The following is a 27,202-nucleotide window of genomic DNA, read 5'->3' on the forward strand; positions in this document are numbered from 1 at the left end:
GAAAGAGCTCAGGTACAAAAAAGCGTGCTTTTCTGCCTTTCTCCAGACCCCCAAAAATATGAATTCTTTTTAAACGAATCTGCTTCATACATCCAGACTTCAGTAAAGGTCTTCTGAAATCCTGTATACTTCTATATGCAATGCAAATTCGGCACTTGATGTCCCTATACAAACTGCAGAGGGAAGGAACATCTCATTCCATAAAGGTGATGCTGTAAATTCAAGGATTTTCTCGAAACTGAGCTACACCTAGAAGGTATTTAGGGGTTCTGGAGATTGGCTAACTTTTTGTGTATTTTGTTGAAAGCTTCTGAGGAAAATTGTGGGACTGATATTGGATCGCAGAGACAAAAACCTAGAGACTGGATAGGGGGCTGAACTGCAAGACTATTAATGGCGGCAGAATGGTGTTGCTGCCACTCATGATTTTAGACAAAATCTACTTTACGGGGAATGGGTCGTCTTCAATTAGGTAAGATGGTGTCTGCACAGCGTGAAACCACAAAACTCAATATACTAAAGTGTTCCCTGGTTGTGCACCAATTGCAACATTGTGTTTCCGTAGCATGAGTTGTTTAGAAACTATTACTCCCTAAATTAATTCAGTTACTCTGTATGCAGCTGCTTTCTTTGTGTGCAGTTGGCATTTCCTTCTGCAATTTAACATTTGAGAAATTAATTAATTTACTAGGATTTGCTTTGGAATCTTCTTGAATGGATCTGTGGGAAAGATCTTGATATTTGGGGGAGGGGGGGGGGGGAGGGTGCCAATGCTTGTTTATTGGTTCTCTTTAGGTTCGATGTGCTATATATATTTTATTGTTCCCTTTTAGGAATCCCAAATTCCGTTTCAGAGATCTTTGGGTCTATTAAGCAATAAGTGCTGGTTTGATGTTTGAGGATTGGGTGCTTTCTTTTGCTTTGTGCTAGTTTTTGGTTTTCATGTGTAGATTTAAAGCACACTTCATCAAAACCAATCAGGTTCCAATAACTTTTTTATGGATTAGTATTAACGAACATGTTACTTACCTTCGGTAACGATGTATCTGTAAGAAACATTAGTTAGATTCCTCACCTTAGAATATCCCCAGGCGTCAGGCTGGATCCGGAAAGATTTTTCGTCAGCAATACTCCTTGCGCGTCGCTAGGCGTCGTCTGCGGCTCCGTGTCCGTCGTCGTCGTGCGCCGGAATGATGTTGGAGTACTTAGACGCCGCCCTCGCACGCTGACGTCAGTTCTTGTACATAGCTTTCCGCGCCAGGAACGCAGAGCCATGCAAGAGACCGACACTGGTGGCAAAAAAGTCTAGGGCCCTGAAAAGGATAACCTTAACCCTAGATGTCGGTTCGTAGAACAGGGAGGATGGGTGGGTCGGTGAGGAATCTAACTAACTAATGTTTCTTACAGATACATCGTTACCGAAGGTAAGTAACTTGTTCATCTGAAAGAAACACGTTAGTTAGATTCCTCACCTTAGAATAGATATCCCAGCAATACCAACCCCGGTGGTGGGTCTGCGAACCAAGATCACACCAGAAAGTCCTGGAGAACAGAACGGCCAAAGAAGCCATCTCTCTGGACTTGGCTGTCCAGGCAATAATGTTTGGCAAACGTGTGCAGCGAGGCCCACGTTGCTGCCTGACAAATGTCCTGCAAGGGGACTCCCCGACCCACAGCAGTCGTCGCCGCCGTGGCCCAAGTGGAATGGGCCCTCAGCCCAACAGGAGGTTCCTTTTTAGCTAAGGAGTAACAAGCTTTGATGCACAAAACGACCCACCGAGAGATGGTCCGCTTGTGAACCGCCTGCCCCTTCTTAGCGCCCACGTAGCCAACGAAGAGTTGGTCGTCCACCCGGAACTGTTTTGTGCGGTCCAGATAGAAAGAGAGCACACGTTTTGGGTCCAGACGGTGGAGCCTATCTTCCTTTTTCGAGGGATGCAGAGGCGGAAAGAAGGTGGGCAGCGTAACAGACTGCCCGATGTGAAAGGCAGTCACAACCTTAGGAAGGAAGGAAGGGCGAGTCCTTGTCCGGATGGTTAGAAACGAAAGGATGCTTAGAAGAGAGAGCCTGGAGCTCACTCACCCTTCTAGCAGAGGTGATGGCTACCAGGAAAGCAGTCTTAAGCGTCAACAGACGAAGAGGACAATTATGAAGTCGCTCAAAGGGAGCGCACATCAGATACGTCAAAACAAGATTCAAATCCCACTGAGGCATTACGAAAGGGACAGGAGGAAACATGTGAGTAATGCCCTTAAGGAATCGAGAAACAACAGGGGATTTGAAAAGAGAAGGCGGATCAGGAAGCCGGAGGAAGGCAGAGATAGCAGAAAGATAACCTTTAAGAGTGCCCAGAGCAGAGCCCTGCTGGGCCAAAGAAAGAAGGAAGAGAAGAACCTCAGAAAGAGGGGTGGAAAGGGGATCAACAGCCTTTGCTGTGCACCATGCCACAAATTTGTTCCACCTACAGGCGTATACCGTTTTAGTGGAGGGACGCCTGGCTGCCAGAATCACATCGCAGACTTCAGGAGGCAAGTCAAATGGCATCAACTGTCGCCGCTCAATCTCCACGCATGGCGGTGGAGCCTGGACAGGTTCGGGTGGAGGACCGTCCCCTGCTGCTGTGACAGAAGGTCCTCCTGAAGAGGCCGTAGGTGGAAAGGCGTACAACAGACCGCAACTCCACTCGTGACGAAAAACGTCCCCAAGCGAGTGCCGTAGAACTGCTGACATTGCGTGTTCTCTTCGGTGGCGAATAGATCTAACCAAGGCTCGCCCCACTGCCGATAGAGGCCTTGCGCCACGTCCGAGTTGAGACGCCATTCGTGATCCATCACGCACCGGCGGCTGAGTTTGTCTGCTCTGGCGTTCAGAGAGCCCGCCAGATGTTGAACCACCAGGGTGATGCCCTGATGTTCCAGCCATGTCCAGAGGCGCAGAGCCTCCTGACAAAGGGTCCACGACCCCACCCGTGAACACCTGCACCACACTTCCCCGGACAACGGGAAGGAATGCCGTCAGTGCAAGTCGGATCGCTTTCAGCTCCAAAAGGTTGATATGGAGCCGAGACTCGGCCGGAGACCAGAGTCTTCTGATCTCCGCCTCCCCCATGTGGCCCCCCCATCCCAGGAGGGACGCATCCGTCACCACTACGTGCTCCGGGTGGGGTAGGGAGAGGGATCTGCCGCTGACCCAATCGCGGTTCGTGAGCCACCACTGCAACTGTTTTGCAGTGCCCTCCGAGATCAAGACATGGTCGGACAGGTTGCCCCGATGCTGGGCCCACTGAAACTTCAGGTCCCACTGCAGAGCCTGCATTCGCCACCTGGCGTGATGCACTAACAGGATGCAGGAGGCCATCAGACCCAGAAGCCGCAGCACCAACCTGACTGAAACCCGGGATAGAGGCTGAAAGATGGGAATCAGAGCCTGAATATGCCGGACCCGCTGCTCCGGAGGATAAGCCCGGAACTGCGCCAAGTCGAGAACCGCCCGATGAAAAGGAGCTTCTGGGAGGGACTCAGATGCGACTTCGCACGTTGATGGAGAATCCCAGCAAATGCAGGAGGTCGGCCGTAGTCTGGAGGTGGGAGACGACTTGCTGGGGCGAGCCCCCTTCAACAGCCAGTCGTCGAGATAGGGGAAGACTAGAACCCCTGATCTGCACAGATAAGCTGCGACCACCGCCATCACTTTCGTGAACACCCGAGGGGCACTGGTGAGGCCGAAGGGGAGCACCGTGAACTGAAAATGCTCCTGACCCACCGTGAACCGCAGGTAACGCCGGTGGGCCGGCAGGACGGGAATGTGAAAATAAGCGTCCTGCAAGTCCAACGCTACCATCCAGTCTCCTGGATCCAGGGCAGCCAGAACCTGAGCTAGGGTAACCATCTTGAACCACTCCTTCCGGAGGAAGGGGTTGATGCTCCTGAGGTCCAAGATAGGGCGTAGGCCCCCTTTGCCCTTCTTGGGAACCAGAAAGTAGTGGGAATAGCAACCACAACCTACTTCAGGACCAGGAACGCGCTTGACGGCGCCCTTGGCCAAGAGGGCTGCATCTTCCTCCCGTAGAAGATTCAAGTGAACCCCCGACATGCGGTGGCACTGCGGTGGCATGGCTGGAGGGATCGTCTCGAAGGGGAGGGAGTAGCCCCTTCGGACGATTTGCAGCACCCACCTGTCCGACGTGATGGAACGCCAGTGGAGCAGGTGATGGCGAACTCTGCCTCCCACTGGCGTGGAATGGGCCTGAAAGCACCGACTAGGAGGGCTTTGAGGCGGATGCTGCCGGGGTTGATGTGGACTGACCGGCACGTTGACCCCCGGTACCGCCTCGGCGGAATCCACGTCCGCGTGCAGGTTGGTTCTGCGGCCGGTGGCTAGGCGGACGTGAGGGGGCGCCCCTTCCTTGGCCACGAAACGGACGAAAAGCAGAAGTTTGCGGTCGCGGCCCCGAGAGGCCCAAGGACTTGGCCGTAGCACGGGAGTCCTTGAAGCGCACCAGCGCACTATCCGCCTTTTCGCCAAAAAGGCAAGTGCCATCAAAGGGCATATCCATGAGGGTGCTCTGGACATCCCCTGAGAAAGATGTGGACCGCAGCCAGGCGTGGCGGCGGAGCGCCACCGTGGTTGACATCGTCCTACCCAGCGAGTCCGTAGTGTCTAGTCCACATCGAATAGCATGTCGCGCTGCATCCTGCCCGTCGGCAAGAGCCTGGGCGAGCCGCGTCCGGGTCTCCTCCGGACACTGGGGCAGCACGTCCTCCACCGTATCCCACAGAGAGTGAGAATAACGGTCCAAGAGGCAAGCGGTGTTCAAGGACCGCAGTCCCAAGCTAAGGGAAGAGAACAGCTTCTTACCGAACTGTTCCAGCCTCTTGGATTCCCGATCCGGGGGAGCGGACGGGAAGGAGGATTGGGAAGTAGAGGCCTGGATAACCAGGCTCTCGGGCGTGGGGTGTTGGGACAGAAAACTGGGGTCGCCCGGAGCAGGGCAGTGGCGCCGGGCCACGTTCCGATCCACAGGAGGTACTGTGTTGGGCTTGGACCAGGTGCCCTTCAGAACGTCCACTAGTGCCTCATTGAACTGCAGCAGAGGCTCCGAGGAGCTTGCTGATGGTTGAAGCACTTCAGTGAGGAGGTTAGTCCTCACGGCCACAGCAGGCAGCTCCAGCCCAAGGGCTTCGGCCGCCTTGCGCAGCACCACGGAAAATGCAGCACCTTCCTCCGAAGCCACAGTTGGAGGAGAGATGAAACCAGTGTCCGGGGAGGTGTCCAGACCACTGGCATCCCCCAGCTCATCTGCCCAGTCCTGAGATAAGTCGGCCTGCATGGCCAGAGGGTCCTCAGACCCCTCCCAGTCGCCCCCGTCATCCGATTCCTGATAAACAGGGTGAATAACCGGAGCCGGACGGTAGATGAAATTGTCATCCATCGGCGTCGGCTGCGGCGCCGGGCCCGGACCGGGGCTGAACCGGGGAACGGCGTCATCCGGAGACGGCGCCGGGGGTGGAACCGGTGTCGGCGCCGGCGGAGGAGGCGTCGTGAGGTAGACCGCCACCGACTGAGATCCAGGCCTGGATCCCACGGGGACCTGCGGCGTCGGGACCGAAGTCGACGATGGCGCCGGGGCCGGAGCCGCCGGCTCGCTAGGCCGCCCAGTCGAGCCCACGGGGCCCGGAGGCTCGCCGGCAGGTGTCGACGGCGGAGCCAGGCCCCTCATGGCCGAGAGGAAGGCACTGATCTCCGCCGGAGTCGCGTCAGTCCCAGGGACCGGTGGGTATGGGGACGGACGCGGCTCCTGCGGCTCCGGCGGAGCCGCGGGGGTGGTACCACCCGGACCCTCGATCGAGTCGCACGACCGGCGAGGGGAGTCCGAAGAGCGGTGTTGTCTCTTGGACTTCTTACCATGCTTCGACTTACCCGAAGACTGGGAACCCGAGCGGTGATGGTGGCTGCGGCTCCGCGACCGGTCCTTCGACCTCCTCCTGGACCGGGACCTTGAACGGCGCGGAGCCGAGTGTCGGAGCTCGAGAAGCTTGCGGGATCGCTCCCCCCTAGCCTTAGAGGTCAAGGCCTGGCAGTCGAGGCACTACTCCGCATCGTGGTCGGCCCCCAGGCAGTAAAGGCACCGGCGGTGGTGGTCCGTCACCGACATCAGTCGGTGACAGGAGTCACAGGTTTTAAACCCAGGCATCCTACCGGCACCAGTTCGAGTCGAGTAGACAAAAGAGTCCAAAAAGTTTTAGTCAAAAAGTGACTAAAGGGGTAAGCTCTTCCCGGATCGGCGCTGTCTGGCGCGGAAAAAAAGAAGAACTGACGTCAGCGCGCGAGGGCGGCGTCCAAGTACTCCGACATCATTACGGCGCACGACGCCGACGACGGGCGCGGAGCCGCAGACGACGCCTAGCGACGTGCAAGGGGTATTTCTGACTAAAAATCTTTCCGGATCCAGCCTGACGCTTGGGGTTATTCTAAGGTGAGGAATCTAACTAACGTGTTTCTTTCAGATATGGTTTGACTATAGTTGATGTTAAAGTTGTACTTAAAGGCACATTAGCAAGCCAAGAAATGGTGACATTGCTAAAGACAGCCGAACTCAGAATATTAATAATTGGGTGGCAGCCTAAGTAAAGGTTGTAATGGCCTGATCTGTATTTGGTTTAAAAAAAACAGTTGATTCAATTTAGGGTTACATTTGCAAAGCCTGCTCAACCAATACAGGAAAGTGCTATGACTGAAAGAGGTATACGCTACAAATAGATCTAACACACTAAGAGTACACACATTGAGGTTATTGACAAGCATTCTCATATCACTGGGGTAGGTGCGGTGGCCCTCCTGTATTAATGGACTTACGCAAATGGATACACAACCCCCACACACTGCGTGAAAGGGAGCTAAGGACACTAGAGACTGAAATGTACTCGACTCCCTTCTTTTGATACGGAGTGCCCCAATGGTGTACTAGATGTATTTCTGTTACTTGTACAAATTGTAAAAGAAATAAAGACATTTACTACAAAAGAAAAGAATCCACACATTGAGGCCATGAACATTTTTCAAGTCAAATCAGTTAACACCATCTTGAATCTAAATTTCCTCCTATACACGCATGCCAGCTTGTGTTTGATCCAAAACATGGCATACCTCAGTAAATGTTTGCGGCAGCCATCATACTCCGTTCTGCAAGTCTGTCTCATTGGTGCTATGTTAGCAATGGTTTAGTCCATGGAATCCCAAAAGGTTTTTTAAGGTGTGGAAACAATAGCACACTTAGAAAGGGCAGGTTCTGCGTATGCATGTCAGGTATTACACGGCTTGCTTGTTGGCGGTGATCTGGTCTTATAGGATGTCAATGGAGACATGCGCTCATTGATAATGTTACATGCCTTATGAAAATGTTTGCATGGTGCCTTGTTCACCGTGCTCAAAGTCACAATTAGCTGTTCACATCCTACCGGAGCACATGTTATTTACAATGTTACTGACAGGTGTACGTAAAAATGTCCCCCTTGAAAATGTAGATTACATAAATAATGACAGATAAAAGTCACATCAGAAATGTTGAATTTTAGATGTGGCTCTAACCTTTTGACAAAAAATGTAGCCCATAACAAAAGAAAAGAAAAGGGTCCATATCGTTTGTTTCTTTATCTTTTTTGTATGTGATTGTGGCCCTGGATCTCTCCCTTTAGACTCTTCTCTTCTTCTGCTGTTCCCATTCCACTCACCATTACGTGCCCTTGTTCGATGCTCTGACAGTTTGTCTCAGTCAATAACTTACACACACTCCACCACCAATAATGCACTCTTGATTGTTTGCTGTAGGTCCAGTTTTCCTGCACGAACCCAAAGCTTTTTGCTTATTTCTTGGGCACATAAAAATGTAAAATACATATGGAAACTACAAGTGTCGCTGGGCCTGCATCTCATAGTTATCTTTCCGTTTTGTAGGGTGTTGCCCCTTGTATTGCTTGACCGGAGCATCATTCGCTGAAAACTCTATATTGCTGATCCTGCACAAACTTGTTGAAGTACGACAACTAATCTTAATGCCGCATTTTTGTTTAGTGCAGTACAACTTTTCTACTGCAAACCGTTCCTGTCTGCGTTTTTATAGTTGATCTTTCAGCATCTAGAACAGGGCTTCAGTTCAGTTAAGATGAAGCAATATTAATATCACTCAAAAATCTTCCAGACTGAAGTGGAAGAAAACAGAGTGTACTAAACTAGAGAAAACTAGCCACAGACTACCTGTGAAGCTTAAGTATCTCACACACATTACAAGGCAGCTAAAACAGAACGACTATAATGCATTTTTAACGTGAAGGGATTGAGCTTTAGTATTGCTTGGTTGAAGACCCCTTAAAATAATAAAAGACCCAACAACATGCCTACTAAATTTAATGTCAGTTTCACAATAACAAGGAACAGGTACACCTAAAGTCAGATTTGCACCAATAACAGAGAACATTGCCACTGGTCAGGTTACTCAGTTTTAAAATGGAAAAAAATTCAACATAGCCTCAAACATGTCTTAGCGATGGTTTATTGGCCTTACCCCAAAGCTCCACTGAAGGGCCAGCCCCAAATGGCTCCGGCGGCGATCCCCAAGACTGCTACCGACGTTTCCTCCATAAACCAGCCAGTCATTGCAATCATGGTGGTGTACATGCAGAAAGTGCTGGGGAGGTATGCTGAAACAATACAGGCAAGGTATTTCAACAGAACACGGTCTTTGAGTAATTCTAAATCCTGCAACGTTATTATTAAACGCTTTGCTCAACAGACACAGACAACGGCATGTGCCCTTCTAGGTAAGACTAGCTGCTAAATGCATCAATTCTCAATTCACACTTCCATGAGATTTAATTCCAAATGTTTCCTATAAATTAAAAGCCATTGTGTAAATGTCCATGCATGCAACTTGAGCTAAAAGTGAACGTAGCGTTAACTGATCAAATTCAAAACCATCTCAAATGTTTGCTTATCATCCAAAACATTGCTTTGAATGGACTCTTCTTCACTGGAATAGTGTCCACTGCAAACAGAAAAATTTACTTAAGAGCTTTGTTTACAGCAAAGTAGGTCTGAGGTATCATAGCACCGTAGGGATCTCCGCCAATTCTGCTAGATGGGCCACTTCATGTGGAAACCCCACCTTACAGAGTACAGTCTGATCATGGGTAACATATTTAACAAAGACGGTTAAATGTACCGATGGGGGTGGCAATAATCGGCACCTCCAAAACAGAATTCAGGGGATGTCACAAAGAGAGCACAGGTTTCGGGTCACACAGATCTAACACATTGCTCCAATGATAATGATCTAAACAATTCTGGAGCAATCCTCATTATAATTGGTTAATATACTGCCACAAACACTTCAACTGTATTTTAACACACAGTCTTGAAAAAGAAGGCCTATCCTGCTAAACATATGTCAGCTGTTTTTGTGACATCTGAAATGGACTGTTGGTACCTATACTTGTATACGGAGATATGGTATATTTATTATGTGATGGCATTTACGGCTTACTCTCCAAAATAAACAAAGTCTGTGGGACACACTAATCTACTACTGATCCTTCGATGCTACTGTCAAAGGTTGTTTGTGTTTAGGTGCCTCTAAGAAATTGTCATGGTTAAATAATGTAGTAGCACCAGTCGATACCTAGAGCTTTAGTGGTGCACCTACATCACCAGGACATGAACCAAACTACCCCTCAACGTGTGTGTATTGAGAACCAGATTTTTTTTTTATTCTCAAAGTGGACTCACCGTTTCATCAGAGACATTGACAATGCTATTTACTGGTTTCAGACAGTGAAAACCATATCATCTTGTGGTCACTTTAATTTGTTTTTAAGTCAATACAACTTTACTGAAAGGTCCAGTGACATGGGTGAGAAAAGTGAAAAGACCCAAAGGTTGTCCGTCGAGGTTGGTCAGTGCACTCTCTCCCGGTGCTGTATTCTGCCAACCTTGTTAAATCTCACGACATTAACCAGAAGGAGCGATGGCACAAAGTTTTCTAACAGCGTTCTCACTTTTATGTATACATTTCTCATGACATAAAAACATTGGTTTTCGTCTTTACTACTTTTCTCAATACGAAGTACGCCTGTAATATTGAAAACATTTGCTGGTGTATGCCCTGAAAGCTGCATATGAATAAAATGTGCAGGAGAGTGCGGAATGGTCTTTCGTTTTCCTTGTGTCATCTTAAGAGCAATCGGGAGGTGGGGGATCACCCCGAAGTTAAATGTCCCCCGTGGTCTGAGTCAAACTTCACTTCCTGGCTGTCACAGGTGCGCCTAAACTAGACATTTACAGGAGTTTCCTGAACAGCAGCAGTAGCTGATCTCTGGCGGAAGCAATGAGTGTGTTCCACATCAGGGGGGCCAGGCATTCCTTTTTATTTAAATATTTTTATAGAATTTTTCTATTTCCAAACAGAAAGAAATCAAATAATTTTGCACATAGCACAGTCCCTTGTCTGAGATGCACATAAAAAAAAGAAAACATGAGAACAGTCCTTAGTCTTAGAAAGGAAGATCAAAATCAGACTGAATGAACATAAGTCCAACATCAGAACAAAACAACAGAAATCATCGGTCGCACAACATTTTTTGGAAGCTGGGCATAACATCAGCCAACTGAAATTTTGCATTCTAGAGACTGTTACTAAAACTCAAGGAAGAGACAATCATAACTTTCTTCTCAAAAGAGAGAATCATTGGATATATTTGTTGAACTCGATGAAACCCGATGGTTTAAATGACCGCACAGAATTTTTATGCTATCTATAATTGCCCTAAATACAATGTATCCTTAATGTGGTTTACATGTCTTGTATAGTCACCAATTGCCTTATTCCTAAAACGTAGTTTTTTGTAACATCTTCTTTATATATTTTTTTCCATAGATTTAACATTGTTAATTACATTCACATTGACGCTTCTGTTCTTTCATGTTATCATGTCATCATGTGAAACTGTGTTGATACACCGTAACATGGCACGCTTTTCTACACTCCTTTTTTTAAGTTCACCCTACTCGCGTTTAAGTTCACCCAACTCGCGCTTAACCATTCATCACCTTTATTATCTATCTTTACTTAGCTAACTTAGTTTTCTTAGGTCGCCCGTAATCTAACAGCAGTCCTATTTCTATGTACACCATTTTTTTCACGTCACACGCTGTCAACCTTTTACTTCCGCTTCAGACTCCGATTCACAACCACCGTCACGTTCGTGACTCGAACGCGTGAGCACATACCTCCGCTTTTCAACACTGGGTAAGAACAACTTTCGTCACCGCTTCAGAATGCTTTTATGCTTTCTCACTAACTTTATTACTGGAAGCAAACTTTAATAATAAGCACATCGTTTGTCACCGTTTCTCCATTAGACATTTTGTTTGAAACAATCTATAGTCGTAACAACACGCTGATTTAACCGCCAATATTCACTTTGGGTTATTGAAACGGGTCTTTATAATCCTTACGAGCACGGTAATATCTGCGCCTAAAAACTCATTTTTATTCTTATTTTTCCTCACCACAACCATGCATGTCTGCATTTGATCGGTTTTTAATCACTTTTTGCACCTTCTTTTCTCAACACAAGAGTAACTAATATACCTCAGATACAGCGCTTATCGTCATCTTTATTGTTTTTCTAGAATTCCCCTGAGGAAGGCTTATGCCGAAATGCATTGGGAATTTACAATCAACGCTATAATCTTTGCAATGCGTTTGAATTGATAAAAAAACGCTCACGATGAATTTTGAATAACAAATAAAGTTTTTCAACATCGAACATTGAAGAATCCTGTACAATTTTTTGAAACCCATTTGAGGACAGTTACGCGCCTGGGGGACACACCCCATGTTGTTGGGGGGTGCTTTCTTACAACAGTCCTTAGTCACCATAAGAGAGAATAAACATAAATTCAAAATTATTTTCACACGTTCTCCTTCCACCTCCTGATAGGATCCCATATGCGTTTTCCGAGAATTCTACCTTTTTTCCCCTTCCTATCATATATCCCTTTTTCCAGATTATATACTGACAGCAATCTAGCCAACCATTGATGAAATGTTGGGGCTACCTTGACCAGCCATGCTGTTGCCACACAAATTCTTAAAACTGACATAGCCATAAACAAAAAGTAATACGAACTTCATTGCTCATTTCCCCCACCTACCCCAAGGATAATCCATGCTGGCGTAAGGGTAACATTAATTCCTAAAGTTTTATCGAGGAAAGATTCAATAGCCCTGTGTAACAAATTAAGTTGCGGACATAGTGCGAAAACATGAACAATATCAGCCTCAACACTATCACACAGGGGGCACATAATTCCTGTCGTCCCCCCCCCTATTGAGCAATCCTAGCAGGTGTATGGCATAAAGAATATATTGTTTTATAGTGTTGGGCCTGCAATGCCGCCAAGCAGAGTATGGTCCGCCCCAACTCTAGAGAGTCCTGAAAGCAATCATGGTCCACCTGAAGTTTATCTGCCCATTTCCTTCCATATTTTTTCAGATCGTCACTTTTTAAGACAGACAGCTCAGCGTAGATATTCCTTAAAGAACATCCTGCCCAACCCTCAATAACATCGAATATCCCATTTTTACAGAACCCGGCAGTGCCACCCTGTTTATTTATCAAATAACTCTGAACTTGAAAAAACTTACAAAAATTATTCCTAGTAATACCATACTTCCCCTGGATATCAGTAAACTGTAAGATGCCATTAGCCCCCATCAGGTCCCCTAATTTCCGAATCCCCCGCCGCCCCCAATCAACCATAACAGTATCTGCGAATATTTCCCCTGGGAGAGAAACATTCCCTTCAATCCGAGTATAGGCATTGAATCTACCCAGCCCCAGTTTTTTACAGAATGATGCCCAAATTTTATAGCCTGCTATAAGTGTCTTGAATCTGGTTCTTTTAAAGTAGCTGGGATCAGTATATTTCAGAAAGCAATTTTCTGCATCTTCGCCGATAAGTATTGCGTATATATCAGTTGATCCTATCTAAACCTGTGGGTCTAAGGTATCTCCCCCCCCATCAACCCACTCATGTACTGGAAGGCTGCTGCCCAGTGGTATATCTTAAAATCGGGGACCACCCATCCTCCCCTATTCCTAGGAAGAGTTATAAAACGAAGGGCTCTCCTAGTCTTCCCTTGTTCCCAAATAAATCTATTGATCAAACGTTCAATTGCAACTAACTATTTACCTTAAAAAAATCAATGGGATTGTCCTAAATAAATAAAGAAACTTGGGCAAAATAATAATTTTGACCACATTAGAACGCCCTACCAAGGAGAGGGGAAGATTATGTATCCTATCAAGATTTTTCTTGCTTTTAGCCATTATAGGTTTGATATTATGATCTACGATCTTATCCAGATCCGCTGAAATACTAATGCCGAGGTACCCAGCCGATTTAACTACCCGCACCTTATTACAGATCACCTGGCTATTCTTAATGATCTGTGTCTTGGGACCATTTAACGCGTAGCCCGAAATCCAACCGAATAACTCAGCCTCCCTTTCTACTTCCACGATTGCGCTAGCTGGAGAAGGAGTCACTATTGCGACGTCGTCGGCATAGACTAGAGTTTTAAACACTTGGCCCTGAATCTTAATCGGCAGAATTTGGTCATTTATTTCCAACCTGCGAATCAACAGATCCATGTAGACCGCAAATAACAGAGGCGAACATGGACACCCTTGACGGGTATCCCGTTTAATCTGCACTGCTGAAATATGCCCTCTGTTGATTCTAAGCTGGGCTGTAGGAGATTGGTAGAGTGCCTGAATCGCCTTAATAAACCCTTCTCCAATACCACAACACGATAAAGCAGCCCAAAGGAAGTCCCAGGAGACCCGGTCGAATGCCTTTTCTGCATCCAAAAACATGACTGCCATAGGGTCTCCTGAGACTTCCGTGGCATCGAATAAAGTAAAAGTAAAGTAAAAGGGGTAATCAGCCAAGATGGTTTAATACTGAGTGCTCACGAGCCCTTAGAGACCTCAAAGGCAGTGTGAAACTCAAACCGAGGGACTCCGAGAAAATAAGGCAGTGTAGATTGGCATATAAGAATGAGGTCCAAAAGAGGAAACTCGCCCTGCAGGATGCAGCATGGGCAGACCTAAGGGAGGCGGCTGAAAAAAAGGATATCACTAAATTTTGGAGTTTAATAAATAACCCATGCTTTCAAGATAACGCCCCTGAGATTGGTCCAAATATTTTGCCTGAACAGTGGCTGGCACACTTTCAGGGCCTTTATAATCACTGCAAGGACCCCATTATAGAGGAAGAGATGGTGACCCCCAGATATACAGATAGTGGATTTCACCTTAGCCGAAATCAGGGTGGGCATTGAGGGCCTAACTAAAAACAAAGCTCCGGGTCCAGATGGGATCCCCCCGGATCTATTCTTGAGTAATGTAGACCTATGGGCCCCAATTATTACAAGGGTTATAAACGCAGCAGTCACATGCGGTTTACCCTGGTCCTGGTCCACAGCAGCTATAGTCCTCATTTTTAAAAAGGGTAATAGGGATAACCCCCAATGTTATCGGCCAATTTCGTTGATCGATGTAACAGCCAAGATTTTAGGAAGGGCTATTTTGAACCGACTTATTGAATGGCTCTGAAGATAATAATATTGTTTCAGACGCACAATATGGTTTTAGATCTGGTAGATCTACTAGTGATCAATGTCTTAACCTGTACTTGTTGGCCGCAAAGTATACCAAAACAAGTAATGAAACTATTCATCTAGGGTTCATGGATCTGGCGGCAGCCTTTGACCATGTAAACAGGAGTAAACTCTGGACGATGTTGAGTAAGTGGGGAATAGACCCAGGGCTGATTAACATACTGAGAGAATTACACCGAGATACTACAGCCAGGGTACGTTACAACACTGAGGGGGGGCTAACAGAAGCCTTCGCATGTACTAGTGGAGTAAGGCCCCTTTTTTATTCACCCTCTTTATCAACAACCTAGAGCAGTGTTTAATTAACCTAAACACTGACTGCCCAAAAGTAGGATCGCGTCATATCCCGGTCCTATTATATGCCGATGACGCGGTGCTGCTAGCTCGCACCCCAAAAGGTCTGCAGACACTGATTGACGGCTTTGTTAAGTTTATGGAAGCCTTAGACCTGTCGGCCAATCTTGGTAAATCTTATGTGATGTCAGTAGGCAATAAATCTCGCCCCAACTTTGTGTACAGGATTGGGGGCCATATTCTAGAAAAAGTGAAGTCCTTCACCTATTTGGGGCTACAATTTGACGAGTCTTTAAAATTCTCCCCTTTAGTCGAGGAGCGATGCAGGAAATTAATTGCTTCAAATGGAGCCATAGCGAGTTATGGGAGGAGATTGGGCAGATGGTCCCCGGAACAAACCATGAATCTTTACAGTTCTATCTGCTGCTCAAAAGCCATGTATGGTGCGGAAGAGTATTCCAGCTGTTATCGCGCATAGAGAATTGGGGAGGCCCTATATTGAAGACCTGGTCAAGTTTAGACCCATTTTAACTTGGCTTAAAATCTGGACAAACCCAGAAGCCGCGCTGAGCAGGCTCATTTTAAAAGACTGCCTGACAAGAGATAAAAGTATGAACATCCCCTGGCTAAAATATGTTGAGTCTAACCTGGATAGACTAGGCTGCAAAGACTTGTTCACAAACCCTGAAGCAATCACTCCTCAAGATAAAATGACACTAAAGAGATCCTTCATGGCCCAAAGAGACACAAGAAGAACACTAGAGGAAGGGTCCAAAGGTGTGGTGATTGCTCATAACATGGTTAAGACTACCGAGGGGATGGAACCCTACCTCTATCTCATGCATAACGCCCAAGAGAGGTTTTTAATGTGTCGTTTTAGGCTCAATCTTTTATCACATTTACTGGCAGACCCGCCTGGTTTTACTGTGTCAATTGAGCAGAAGGGTGCGACAATAGGTCTCCGCAGGACACCCTTCATTTTGTACTTTTTATTTAATGCCACGGCGGAAGTTTTTAAAAGAAATTTTAAAAAGGGCTAAGCTGACACAAGCTAAATCTGCTTTGCTCTTTTTACAAAAAGCTCACGAGCCGCTGACATTATGCTGTATGATGAATTTTATGAAAGTTGCGCTGAGACTAAGAAAAACTAGAGGGGAGATTTCAACGTGATCATTATGGTTATATGTGATCTGCTTTTTCCTGTGGCCCTAATGCAATATAATTATAGTTAATGGACCGAGGGTGAGTCAATTGTGTCTCCCCTTGATGATCTGTTATTTCAGTCAGGGTTCTTAAGATGATTTAATTGTGTTTTTAAAGGATGAATTATATTGTGTGTATTTATATGACTTTTATGGTGTTTTTTAATCACCGTATAAAGAACTACTGACTGACTGACTGACTGAATAAAGTAATGACCTTACGGACATGCTGTGCAGTTCCCCTCCCTGGGATAAAACCATGCTGTGTAGGACTAAACAATTGGCCTATTATCTTACACAACCTAAGAGCCATTACCTTAGAGAAAATCTTAGCGTCCGAATTCATAAGAGTCATAGGTCTATATGATCCTGGTTCCAAGGGTGACTTACCCTTTTTTGGAATCACCACAATGTCAGCGCCTGCCCAGGAGCCTGGCACAGATTTTCCTGACTGTGCCTGTAGGATTGTATCAACCAGGTCAAGGCGTATTACATCTTGAAATGTTTTGTAGAATTCAATGGGGATTAGATTAGGTCAAGCAGCCTTGCCTGAAGGGAGATTATTATATTCCACGAGAATTTACTCAAGAGTTCAAAGGTACGTCCAACACCTCCCTGTCTCCTTCAGAGAGCTGGGGAGCAGCGACATCCCCCAGATACCGCTGGATATCTGAAGGATCCCCTGACTGATCCTCGCTATATAGTTTGGCATAAAACTGCCTAAAAACCTCTCTAACCTCCTCGGAATCAATAACTTTACCTCCTTTACCATCAGATATTTCTTTGATTTCTCCCGACGCCAATCTCTGTCTTGTGCGGATCGCGAGATTATGTCCCACCCGCTCACTCAACTCGTGGCATTGCTCCCTTTTTGTCAAATAGGTCGCGCCTGCTTTAGTAGCAAAGCCCTCATTTATATCTGCTTTAATACACAAAATTTTAAGGAGCACTGGATCCGGAGAGGCGCCTGACCGAACTGCAAAAATCAATTCTTCCTCTGCCTCCGTGACCGCTTTGACCAATTTTTGACTCTGATCTCCTCTTGTTTTCATTTATACATACTATAGCTTAATATCTCCCCCCGGATGCCGGCATTAAAAGCGTCCCAGATTACTCCTGCGGAAGTGCTACCACGATTAATTTCCCAGAAGGTAACTATCCAATTACTCATATGTTTAACATAATCATCGTCCTTAAGCAGCCTCCTTTCAAAAGTCCATGTTCGCGTCCGCCTATCGCTGCCTATCGATTTTAATGTTAGAACCAGCGGATTATGATCAGAAACCAAACGAGGGAACTTCTCCATCTGACTTTTTGAGATTAAAGAGTTTGATATAAAAAATAGTCCAGCCTGACACAGAGTAATAAGTAATTCCATCGTTTAATGGGTTCAAGCGTCCCCATGCATCGATTAAGGAATTATGGCGTGCCAGATTAGGTATTGCTCGGCATACTTTTTTCTTCCGGCATCGATAGTGCTGCCCATACTCCATGCCCAAGCCCGCAACCCCATTTATATTAAAGTCCCCCCCCAGAATAACTGGCTCTGGCCATGAAGCCAACTCTGAATCTAAAAATTCGAAAACACCCGGATCATCCTCGGTGGATCCATACACTGATCCAATAGTAACTGTTTGATCATTTATTACACATTCCATCAAAACCCATTTACCCCATTGATCTTCCTTCTTCCTAATAACCTTTACATCCCTTCTTTTAGACAGGATAGCCACCCCTCTAGTCCTAGTCCCCTGTCTCGAATGTGCAAGCAAAGAGAAACCCAGTTGTTCCATTAAATGACCCCTTATCCCTTCTACGTGTGCCTCCTGCAAGCAAACAAAATCCAACCGCATTAATCTCAGGGCAGGTGCAACGCGTTGTCTTTTCACCTGGTTGTTCAACCCACACACATTAAGAGAAGCAATCCTTATACTCATTAAAATACGTCATATGCCTGACCCATCCAGATAACCGATATGTCGTTACATAATTTCCTTATCTCTTGTAAAAATTGTGAATTTTGCTCCCTTCTTTTGCTAATACATCTCTTATGGCTATTCAGGCATCTCGGTCACAGTGCTGTGCTACACCGTGTAAACCCCCGTCCCCCCCCCCCCAGCCCGTTCCCGTCCCCTCCCCTAAAACTACCCCCCAAACCCCGCCCACCCTCCTTACAGGCAAATAGGTCACTCATGACCCATGTGTGGCAGCTTGGATTGCAGCAGTCGCAACCTCCCCTCTCCCCCGTATTCCCCCCCCCATGTTCCTTATGTTCCATACTACCAGCAATTCCTTGCCAGAGATTCCTCTAACAAAATACATATCTCTCAAAAAACAAAAAACGAACCCCTATCCCCCGTCTGCTCCTTTAATTCTGCCAAATATTGTTGGGCCATGATTTCCGAAAAAAAGATTCTAACCTGCCCCTTGACAATGACCTGAAGCCTTGCTGGGTACATCAGATAGGCCTCATGTCCGAAGCTCTGGAGGGGCGCGATCAGTTGCCTAAGCCTCCACCTTCTTTCCACGGTGGCGTGACAGAAGTCCGGCCGGGCAAAGAAAGTAACCCCATCGAACATACGACTAGCCTCTGGTTTGGCCTTCTCCATAATCTCCTGCCTAAGGAGAACATTTCCGACATAGACCAGGATTGCCTGAGGTCTTACAACCCGAGACGCACTATAAGATCTTTTTTGAGTAAATGGGAAGCGATGTGCTCTCTGAACTTCGCTCTCCCACCCCCAGGATGCCATCTCGGAAAAAGCTCCTTTAAACAAATTAATAACAAATGACCTGACATCCTGACCTTCAACCCCTTCCGCCACCTCCAAAAATCTTATGTTATTTAGTCTCTGGCGATTCTCAAAGTCCTCCAGTTTCCATTGGTCATCCTCTGTCAGCTTCTCCTGCGCCTCCTTGAATGAATGCCATCTACTAACGTCATCTTCCAGTCTTCCCGTTCTTTCCTCGACATGAGCGACCCTGTCTGCCATCTCATCATATAGTTTATTCAGCTTTCTCATGGAGCTCTGGATTTTCTTCGCCGCCTGCTTAGCTCTCCGGCTCTCCAGTCTAGCCTCGCCCTGCATTTGCTTTAGGGTAGTATAGAGAAGATCAAGTGAGGTGGCTTGAGGCTGGTTACTTAAGTTGTCCTGGCACACCTGCGAGTCAGCCACCGTACACTCCTGGTAAAGATGTGAGGTCGCCGAATAGTCCCAGCAAAGTTTCCTAGTCTCCCCAGCGCCTGGTGGGCTGAGAGGGTGTTTTGATTTTTACTTTGTCCTTTTTTTCTGCAAACCCCTGCGAGTTGCGGGTGCCTTCTGGACTGACAAGCTAACTGCTGAATCTAAGTCAGAACTACTGTCCAGGCTTCCATCGCTTGACAACAGAGAGTCTGATTCATCATTTAGCGGAAAAAAACATTCCCCATCCGGGATGCCAGGGATCCCTCTATCGAGTAATAACGCCTGAGCCTGTCCTGTGGGCCCCTCATCACCAAACACCGCAGGGGCCGCAAGGGTTTCTTTCAGTAAGCTCACTTCCCCCCTATCGGAACCTATAGCTTGAGCGAGTGTAGTATTGCTACCAACACACACCTCGCTGTCAAACGGCCTCGCGCCCACACCATGAAACTTGCCTTCTGCCTTGCTCTGCCTATCCTGCACTTCGGCTTGTCAGTCCGGCAGAGGCCATGATCGAGCTATCTTGCATCTCGGAGACTGCCTGCAACACTGTATCCAATTGTTGCCCAGCAACCGCACCTCCAGCGTCCTCCGGCACAGCTCCAGCCCCGGTCTGATTCACTGCCGTCTCTGCTGTCTTCGTAATGAAGGACTCCTGTAAGGTAGGCTGCTGTAGCTCCTTGGGGGCTTTAAGTTTACCGCCGTCCATGCCGATCTTTACCGCCGTCGATTTACGGGTACCCCTGCTAAGGTTTCTTCCGCCGCTAGTCACCGCTGACCCAGTACCGCCGCCATAGCCTCGTGGGTCATCAGGTTTTTTGGTGCCTCTCCGCAACTGCGTACCTCGCTGGGAGCTCAGAACTGCCGGGTCCTTCAGTAACTCCTTGCCGCCGTCGTGATCCAGTTGCTCCTTCTGGGCCACGTCGTCCTTTGGTTGCTTGGCCCCCCTAGGCGCCATACCAAACTCGCCTCTGAGCCGCCAGAGCCACTGGAAGAGCAAGTCGGCCTGAAAATACTCCAAAGTTACCGTGAACTGTGGCACCCAGCGGAGTGAACACAGGTCACGAATCCAGGCCGCTACCAGTAGTTTGTTTGAGGGGGGATCTCCAGCATTCCAGCGTCTTTCTACAACATAATCAGGGACTTGGGAAGAGGGAGGGAGACTGCGACCTCTCGCTGCAATCAGTCAGCGGCCATCTCGCCAACGACCATCAGGGGTGCCAGGCATTCCGAGGGAGCTGCTTTCACGTCCAATTAATATCAGCTTATTTGAGCAGATTATTATGGTTTCTGCACAGACAAAGAGCCTGATGGGGAGAAAATGGAGGCAGTGTCTAAAGATGATCTGGACACTGTACCAAAAAGCCTTATTCAAAATCTGCAGCATTTCAAAAGGTCTCCTATTCTCCACAGCCACCCAAATGAGTTTGTTTATGGTGGGGTTAGTGTGTTTTTGTGTGAACACAAAAATCACACTACGACTAGTCATGTAACCTGTAGCAGGGATCTTTAACTAGTGCTCCATAAGAACTGCACCAGAAGTCCTCGCAGCGAGACCAGGACTGTACTTGGGACACGAGTTTTCTAAACTGCAGTGAGACGGGTTCCATGTTCAGACACAGGGCCGGCTCCTGGGCGGTGCGACTGGTGCCACTGCACCAGAACCAATCGCTGACTTAGGGAGGCGCCCTGTTTTCAAGTATATTGGAATTCTAAAAGCACCTGCTGTCGTGTTCCTGGCCTACAGCAATTTTGAGGCAATAATAAAAGAGTCAAAATAACTCAGGTGATTAATGTTCTTCCTGGAGAGAGATCCGAGTTTTGTCTAGTGGCAGGTTTGAGTCATAATAAAGTAGCACAGCGAGTAAATATGTCTGCTGAAAAGCACGTGTACCATGCAGATCCCAAAGTGCATATACTGTAGTTAGTTCAGTGGGTTACGGCTTTTGTCAGAGAGATCCTTTTATTAATTGCAATTTATAGGTTAAAATCCTAAAATAGAACAGTTAGCTATTAAGTGTCCTCAAAGAGCTGAGTGGTATGGGCCAGAGAGTTATGATTTTTCCCCTGCCCTCATTATCCTAATGTTGTAAAAAGGGTTCATTTGGGTAGGAATGAATTCTTATTAGTAAAAACAACCCCCAACCATGGTGTTACGTTTTTAATTCTGAGTTTGTGCTTCTCCAGACCACGCGCTCTTAAACTTTACTGCCTACCAGTATGAATGGCGTGACTCCTACACCTTGTAGTCCTCTGGCTTATGTAACATTTCCTATATGATGATTTAGACACATGTGATCATTGTCTCTCTGTAATGTGTGTGTGATTTAAAGTGCTCTAACACCCTATATGCGTATGAGTGGCGCTACAAAACCAAAGAAATGCATGAGAGAGAAAGTGGTAATGGAGACTTAAGGGGCACTGATAAGAGGTGTTAGTGAGGGAATCTGTGGCGAAGGTGGTCATTGGGGGGTGCCCACAAACACTGTGGGGCGGGGCGCCACCAGCGCTAAAGCCGGGCCTAATCACATACAATTCAGACTTACACCAAGCATTGAGTACTGACGTCTTCATCAGCAATTGCTTCTTTGCATCATTACACTTTGCGGTTGTCTGATTTTGTCCACTTTGAATACTGTATGTCTTAATGAAGGAAAGGTGCTATAGAAATTCAGCAGAGCAACATCTAAACAAATCTCAATGAAATACGTTCCATCAGATGGACCGTGTATACTACTTGCCAGAAAGATACCTTGATACCAAATTACTGCTTTGTAACACCAAAAGTAAAGAGTGCATATATTGTGATGTCAGGTTGCTCTGTAGCACTAAAATAAAGAAATATACTGCTGCCATCTCGCCTGCCAAAACATCTGTTTATTAGATTAATATATGCCTGCCTCAAGTATGAACTCTAGATGGACCAACTCAGGATTTTATCTTTTGAGGTAGAAAAAAAACAAGCACCACTGAGTTGATTAAGAGAAACACCTCCAAGAGAGAAGGCATGGTATAATTGGCAACAGTGATCTAAGTCCATGGATCAGAAATCGGGGTTCGGATGCATTCTCCATCAGTGCTGATTGCATTCCATTTAGGAAAGCTCGAGCTAGGAGTGTACTAGAATATTCCTTATTTTAGTCATAGATCTGTCTAACTAGAACACACTCTTACCGCTGTCATGGGAGATTTGCCTTCTAGGACTTTATGCCAGATCAAAAAACAATAAGGTCACCCCAAGATTCCGAGATCTGGGTTTAATTACTGCGAAAAGACTAATAACTGAAAAATGGAAAAATGTGGATCCACCTGAGGTGGCTGGCTGGAAACGCGCACTAGTAATATGGGTGCAGGCGGAGAGCACTGGGAGGAGACGGCAGGCCTTCGCAAATATCCTATAGCGCAGGGCTGGGACACTATACTAACTGCCCTTCAAGATAGTGACGCTGTGGCAGATGAGAATGCACAGTCCGCTAACCTGCAACAGACACAATAGTATCTAGCCGCTTAATCACACGAAACTGTTGCACTCCGACGCATAGACAATTACCCATCCATAAGATCCCAGGTACATTTCTAGCGATTATCAAGATTCTACACACTTCTGGGAATGGAGGTGCCCACTGCTGTTTTTATAGTTATATGTAGGTACACGCCTTAATTTAACCCCCCGACTAGGCGAGCCACTAGGTAATGGTATGCAGACAACATACCCTCATGCTCAGATATGAAACAGCGACCCAATTTATATCTCATGGATGGCAGTTTCTTGTATTGTAAGTTTTAATTTTGATTACATGTTCAAAAACAGGTCTTATTGGTATCCACAAGTGACTTTCTACCTCACATTGTCAACATACGTTATTCTATTGATAATGTTGTTCACATCCGAACGGCAGGTTATTTTTATGTGTTAGGATTGCATCTATATCAGATATTGCGGTGCCAGCCTGGATTGAATATGTCCTGATCATGACGTGTATGACCTTGTATACGATTCATAGACAATGATGTAGCAACACATGCGAGCAATGGCAGACTGGGACCTTTCTATACGTATTCCACACGCTGTATGTACCTGTCAGCAAGAATAGTGTATTAGTATCACTTTCATACCGTTGTAACATATTTTATTGTTTGTCGCATGTGTTTCATACTCCTGCGGTGGACATCTGGAAATGTTGTATAAAAAATGTGATGCCAGTTATAACAAAATTAGAAAATACCAATAAAGATATTTAAACAAAAAAAAATAGATCTGTCTAACTAGCCTGCTTTACTATTCCCAGCTGTTTATGCACAGGCCTACTAATGGTTCCTGGCGGTATTTGAATGTCAGTATCCAAGTGGAGGGGGGTCAAGATGGCAGCTGAAGCGGGCGCAGAGAAAAGGAGCTCCGCACCGCATGCCCGCCCAGCATCATCCTGCAGTCTCCGGAGAGTGACAACGAACATCACAGACTCCCCTTGGTCTGGCTCTCCTGGTAGCAGTGTTTCCTGGGGCACCTCCGCTGCTGAAAAGCCTGCCGAAGGGTTGCAGTCCGATCGGGCCTAAAGCCACAGCCTCAAACCGTGCACGCTGCCCACAATGGAAAGGGACTGCATGCACGCCGCTGACCGCACCCCCGGCGACTGACTGAGACATGGCTGCGCCGCTCCAATTTGCTGCAGCACCACTCATGAGGTGCACTACTGACACAATAGGAACCTAGGGCCTACGACGGAGGGTCCTGTTGAATCAGAGCGCAGACTCCTGCAGACTGGGCCTGAGCTCGCTGAACGCCGTGGGGGCTCCACACATCAATTAATGCAGCAGTGCGCTGTGGAACAAACTCTGTATGACTGCTAATGAATGGTGCATCGGGAGGAGCGTCGCTGCCGCCCGGATAACGGTGAACTGCAATTGCTCCACAGTGCCCTGCCAGATAGTGCCGAGAGCTGCCTCCTGTGGCCAATTCGGTGTTCCTCACTTCACTTCTTTAATGCATCACAGCGATGACGAAAGAGCAATCCACTAAGGCTAAAAAAGGACAGGGGGTGCCTCCAGATTGTTCCCACCACCACACATAGGGTGGATAAGGGAAGCCTAGCCGCTTAACCCCACTAAATCAAAGGGAATGATTTGACGAACTACTTAGGGCCATTAAAGATGTGAAATCCACCCTAGACACCAAACTGGACACATTTGTGATTGATACGGGATTCTTGTGAGCCGACCAAGGTAAATTCAGGGACAGGGTGGAGGCGAACTAGGCTGCCCTAGCTAGAATGAGCCCTGCAATGACCGAGATGCAGTCACAAATCAAGGCCCTGCAAGCAGAAGTAACCCAACGGAGCCGAAGATGCGGAGGCAGGTCGTGGCGGAAAAATATTCATCTGGCGGGCTTCTCGGAGGGGGCTGAAGGCCCCAATGTGGAACTGCACATAGTGCCTAGCTTCTGCACCTAGTGCTGGATAGAAGAGGGTCAACTTTTTTCTCAGAGGAGAGGGTCCAAAGGGTTCCAGGCAGGGCTCCGCCCCCGGGCTCCCCACTCAAGTCGGTGGTGGTGTGACTCTTTAACTACCGGCATCGTCACCACATAGTTCAAGTCGCAAGGTCGAAAAATGGACCAGTGTACATCTACCCGGATTACATCGCAGAGGTTCAAAGGTTTAGGAGGTCCTTCTTGGCAGTTAAACAAAAGTTCCAACAATTGGGACTGAAATACTCTCTCATGTTCTCAGCCAAATTGCGGGTCATAGACGATGCTACCACTTTCTTTTTCAGCTAAGCTGCGGATGCCTGGAGTAGCTCGATTTGAAGGGGGTATCCCTATTTAGCTTGACATGCACATCCGGAGGGAGGCAGGGGCCGACAGCACCCACATACATGATCGCAAAGGCCGTCAAAGGGTAAACTTACAAACAAACAGGTGGCACACAAGCAAGCCAGGGCAGTGGTGGAGCTTAAGTCATGCAGCAACATGTCTCCAACATCGACGAGTCTGACTCGTTGGAACGGGACCTCTCCTATGCCCTGGAAAACATACCTGAGGAATTACGATTACGCCTAGACCTATCTCTGATGGCTGCGGATCAAATGATATTACCCCTGGTGTAGGACAATGCCTTCCATAACTTCCATCTCCTGGATTGCAGAGGTGGAGAGTCAAAGTCACCTCGCCCAACCCGGGGGTGGGTACTTCTTACATTCATTCACATACAGGCATGCGCTTCATGCAGTAAGTCAGTTACTGCCTGTTGAGGAAACCTCCTCCCTGCTTTCAGACAGATCATGTTATTTAAACTCTAGTTATGGTTCATAATTGGTTGCAGACTTGTTACTGTTCTGCCCAGGGGGAGGGAGGTGGGTATTTTGTGTTGGGTTTTGTTTCCATGAAGATGGAACAGCATGTTCAACAAGACACAAGGGAGGTGAAATTACTTGGGGGACTGCCGTGGGTGGGTGCGCGGTAGAACATGGGTTGGGCTGAGGGCACACTATGACAACACGCCCAATCGTCTACATACGTTATAACTTGGATGTACAGGGATTGGCTACCCCAAGATGCTGTCACTTGATATCCTTCTACCTGAGGTGCAGATAGGCCCACATCGTCTTTTAACAGGAAACACACATAAATCACAAAGGAGATGGAGAGGCCGAATTATTGGCACCACCTTCTTGGGATTCGCAAGAGAGGCGGCTCATCTAGATAGCCACAGGAGTACCGTTGACATAGACTCGCACAGTGGTAGACCCCGAGAGCAGATATGTAGCAGTGATGGGGACGCTGAACTGGGCCAGACTGCTCTACTGGTGCTCTATGTGCCTAACCACAACCAGCAACAGTTCCTAGCAAATCTCACCTCCATGCTGATACATAACCGGATGACACCTAGTATTTGGGGCAGAGATTTTATTATGGTGCACGATATCGCCCTGGACAGGTAATTCCAAGCTCTGCAAGGCACATTAGCGACCAGACTAGCACACCTCCTACGGGACTGGCTCACACATGACCAACTGCTTGACATATGGTGATCTATGCATCCCAACACAAGGGAGTACTCGTTTTTCTCACCAGTTCACCAATTGCACACTAGAATAGACTTACTCCTTTGCAACCCCTACATGGCATCCCAGGTTGTAGCTACTGAGTACCTTGGCCACACTCTCTCCGTCCACAGCCCCCTGAAGAGGAGGATAGAATGGGAAAGGTAGCAGGGACTGGGACCTACCTAGCGACTATTTACCCCAGCATTACAGAACAGGTTTTAGCGATATCTTGGGCACATACATCACTTATTACTTCACTTCACAGAAGGGACTGGCACGGGGTCGAGTGGGAAGCTTTTTAGAATGAGCCATACGAGTGGTGGAGATACGTGCAGGGGACTCCACACGGAACGAAGACGAGGTGATCCCCCTTAAAAAGGAACACAGAGAAGTGGCTGCTCAACTCTGGAAACTTGACTATGCGCAGTATGTGGCTAGGCAGGATGCAGAGGGTGATAGGGCTTGACGAGTCCTGGTGTGGCTCTTGAGGTCAGAGACCCCTAGCACCCACATGAATGCTGTAAGTTCCCTGACAGGGCAGCAGCTACACATGCAGACTGATATCAACCAATCGTTTTTTTGAGTACTACACCTCGCTCTACTGAGCAGAGGTGAATGGTGAGGGCCCCTCCAAATGTGAGTTCCTGGATAGACTCCCTATCCCGTGGCTTGACCCTCAACAGCGCCACACCTTAGATAAGGCTATGACAGTGGAACAAATATGCGTTGCAACCGACCAGAT

General features: G+C 47.2%; 1 protein-coding gene across 1 annotated transcript in view; it reads right to left on the bottom strand.

The window, feature by feature from the left end:
• Positions 1-27,202, bottom strand: part of ALG9 (ALG9 alpha-1,2-mannosyltransferase) — a 640,871-nt gene that overhangs the window by 559,379 nt on the left and 54,290 nt on the right. The window contains exon 6 of the mRNA XM_085645802.1: positions 8,562-8,697. Coding sequence (XP_085501928.1) covers positions 8,562-8,697 — 136 coding nt within the window. The remainder of the gene's footprint in view (positions 1-8,561; positions 8,698-27,202) is intronic.

Source organism: Triturus cristatus, chromosome 3_1 (genome assembly GCF_964204655.1).
Source record: "Triturus cristatus chromosome 3_1, aTriCri1.1, whole genome shotgun sequence".
Taxonomy (NCBI): domain Eukaryota; kingdom Metazoa; phylum Chordata; class Amphibia; order Caudata; family Salamandridae; genus Triturus; species Triturus cristatus.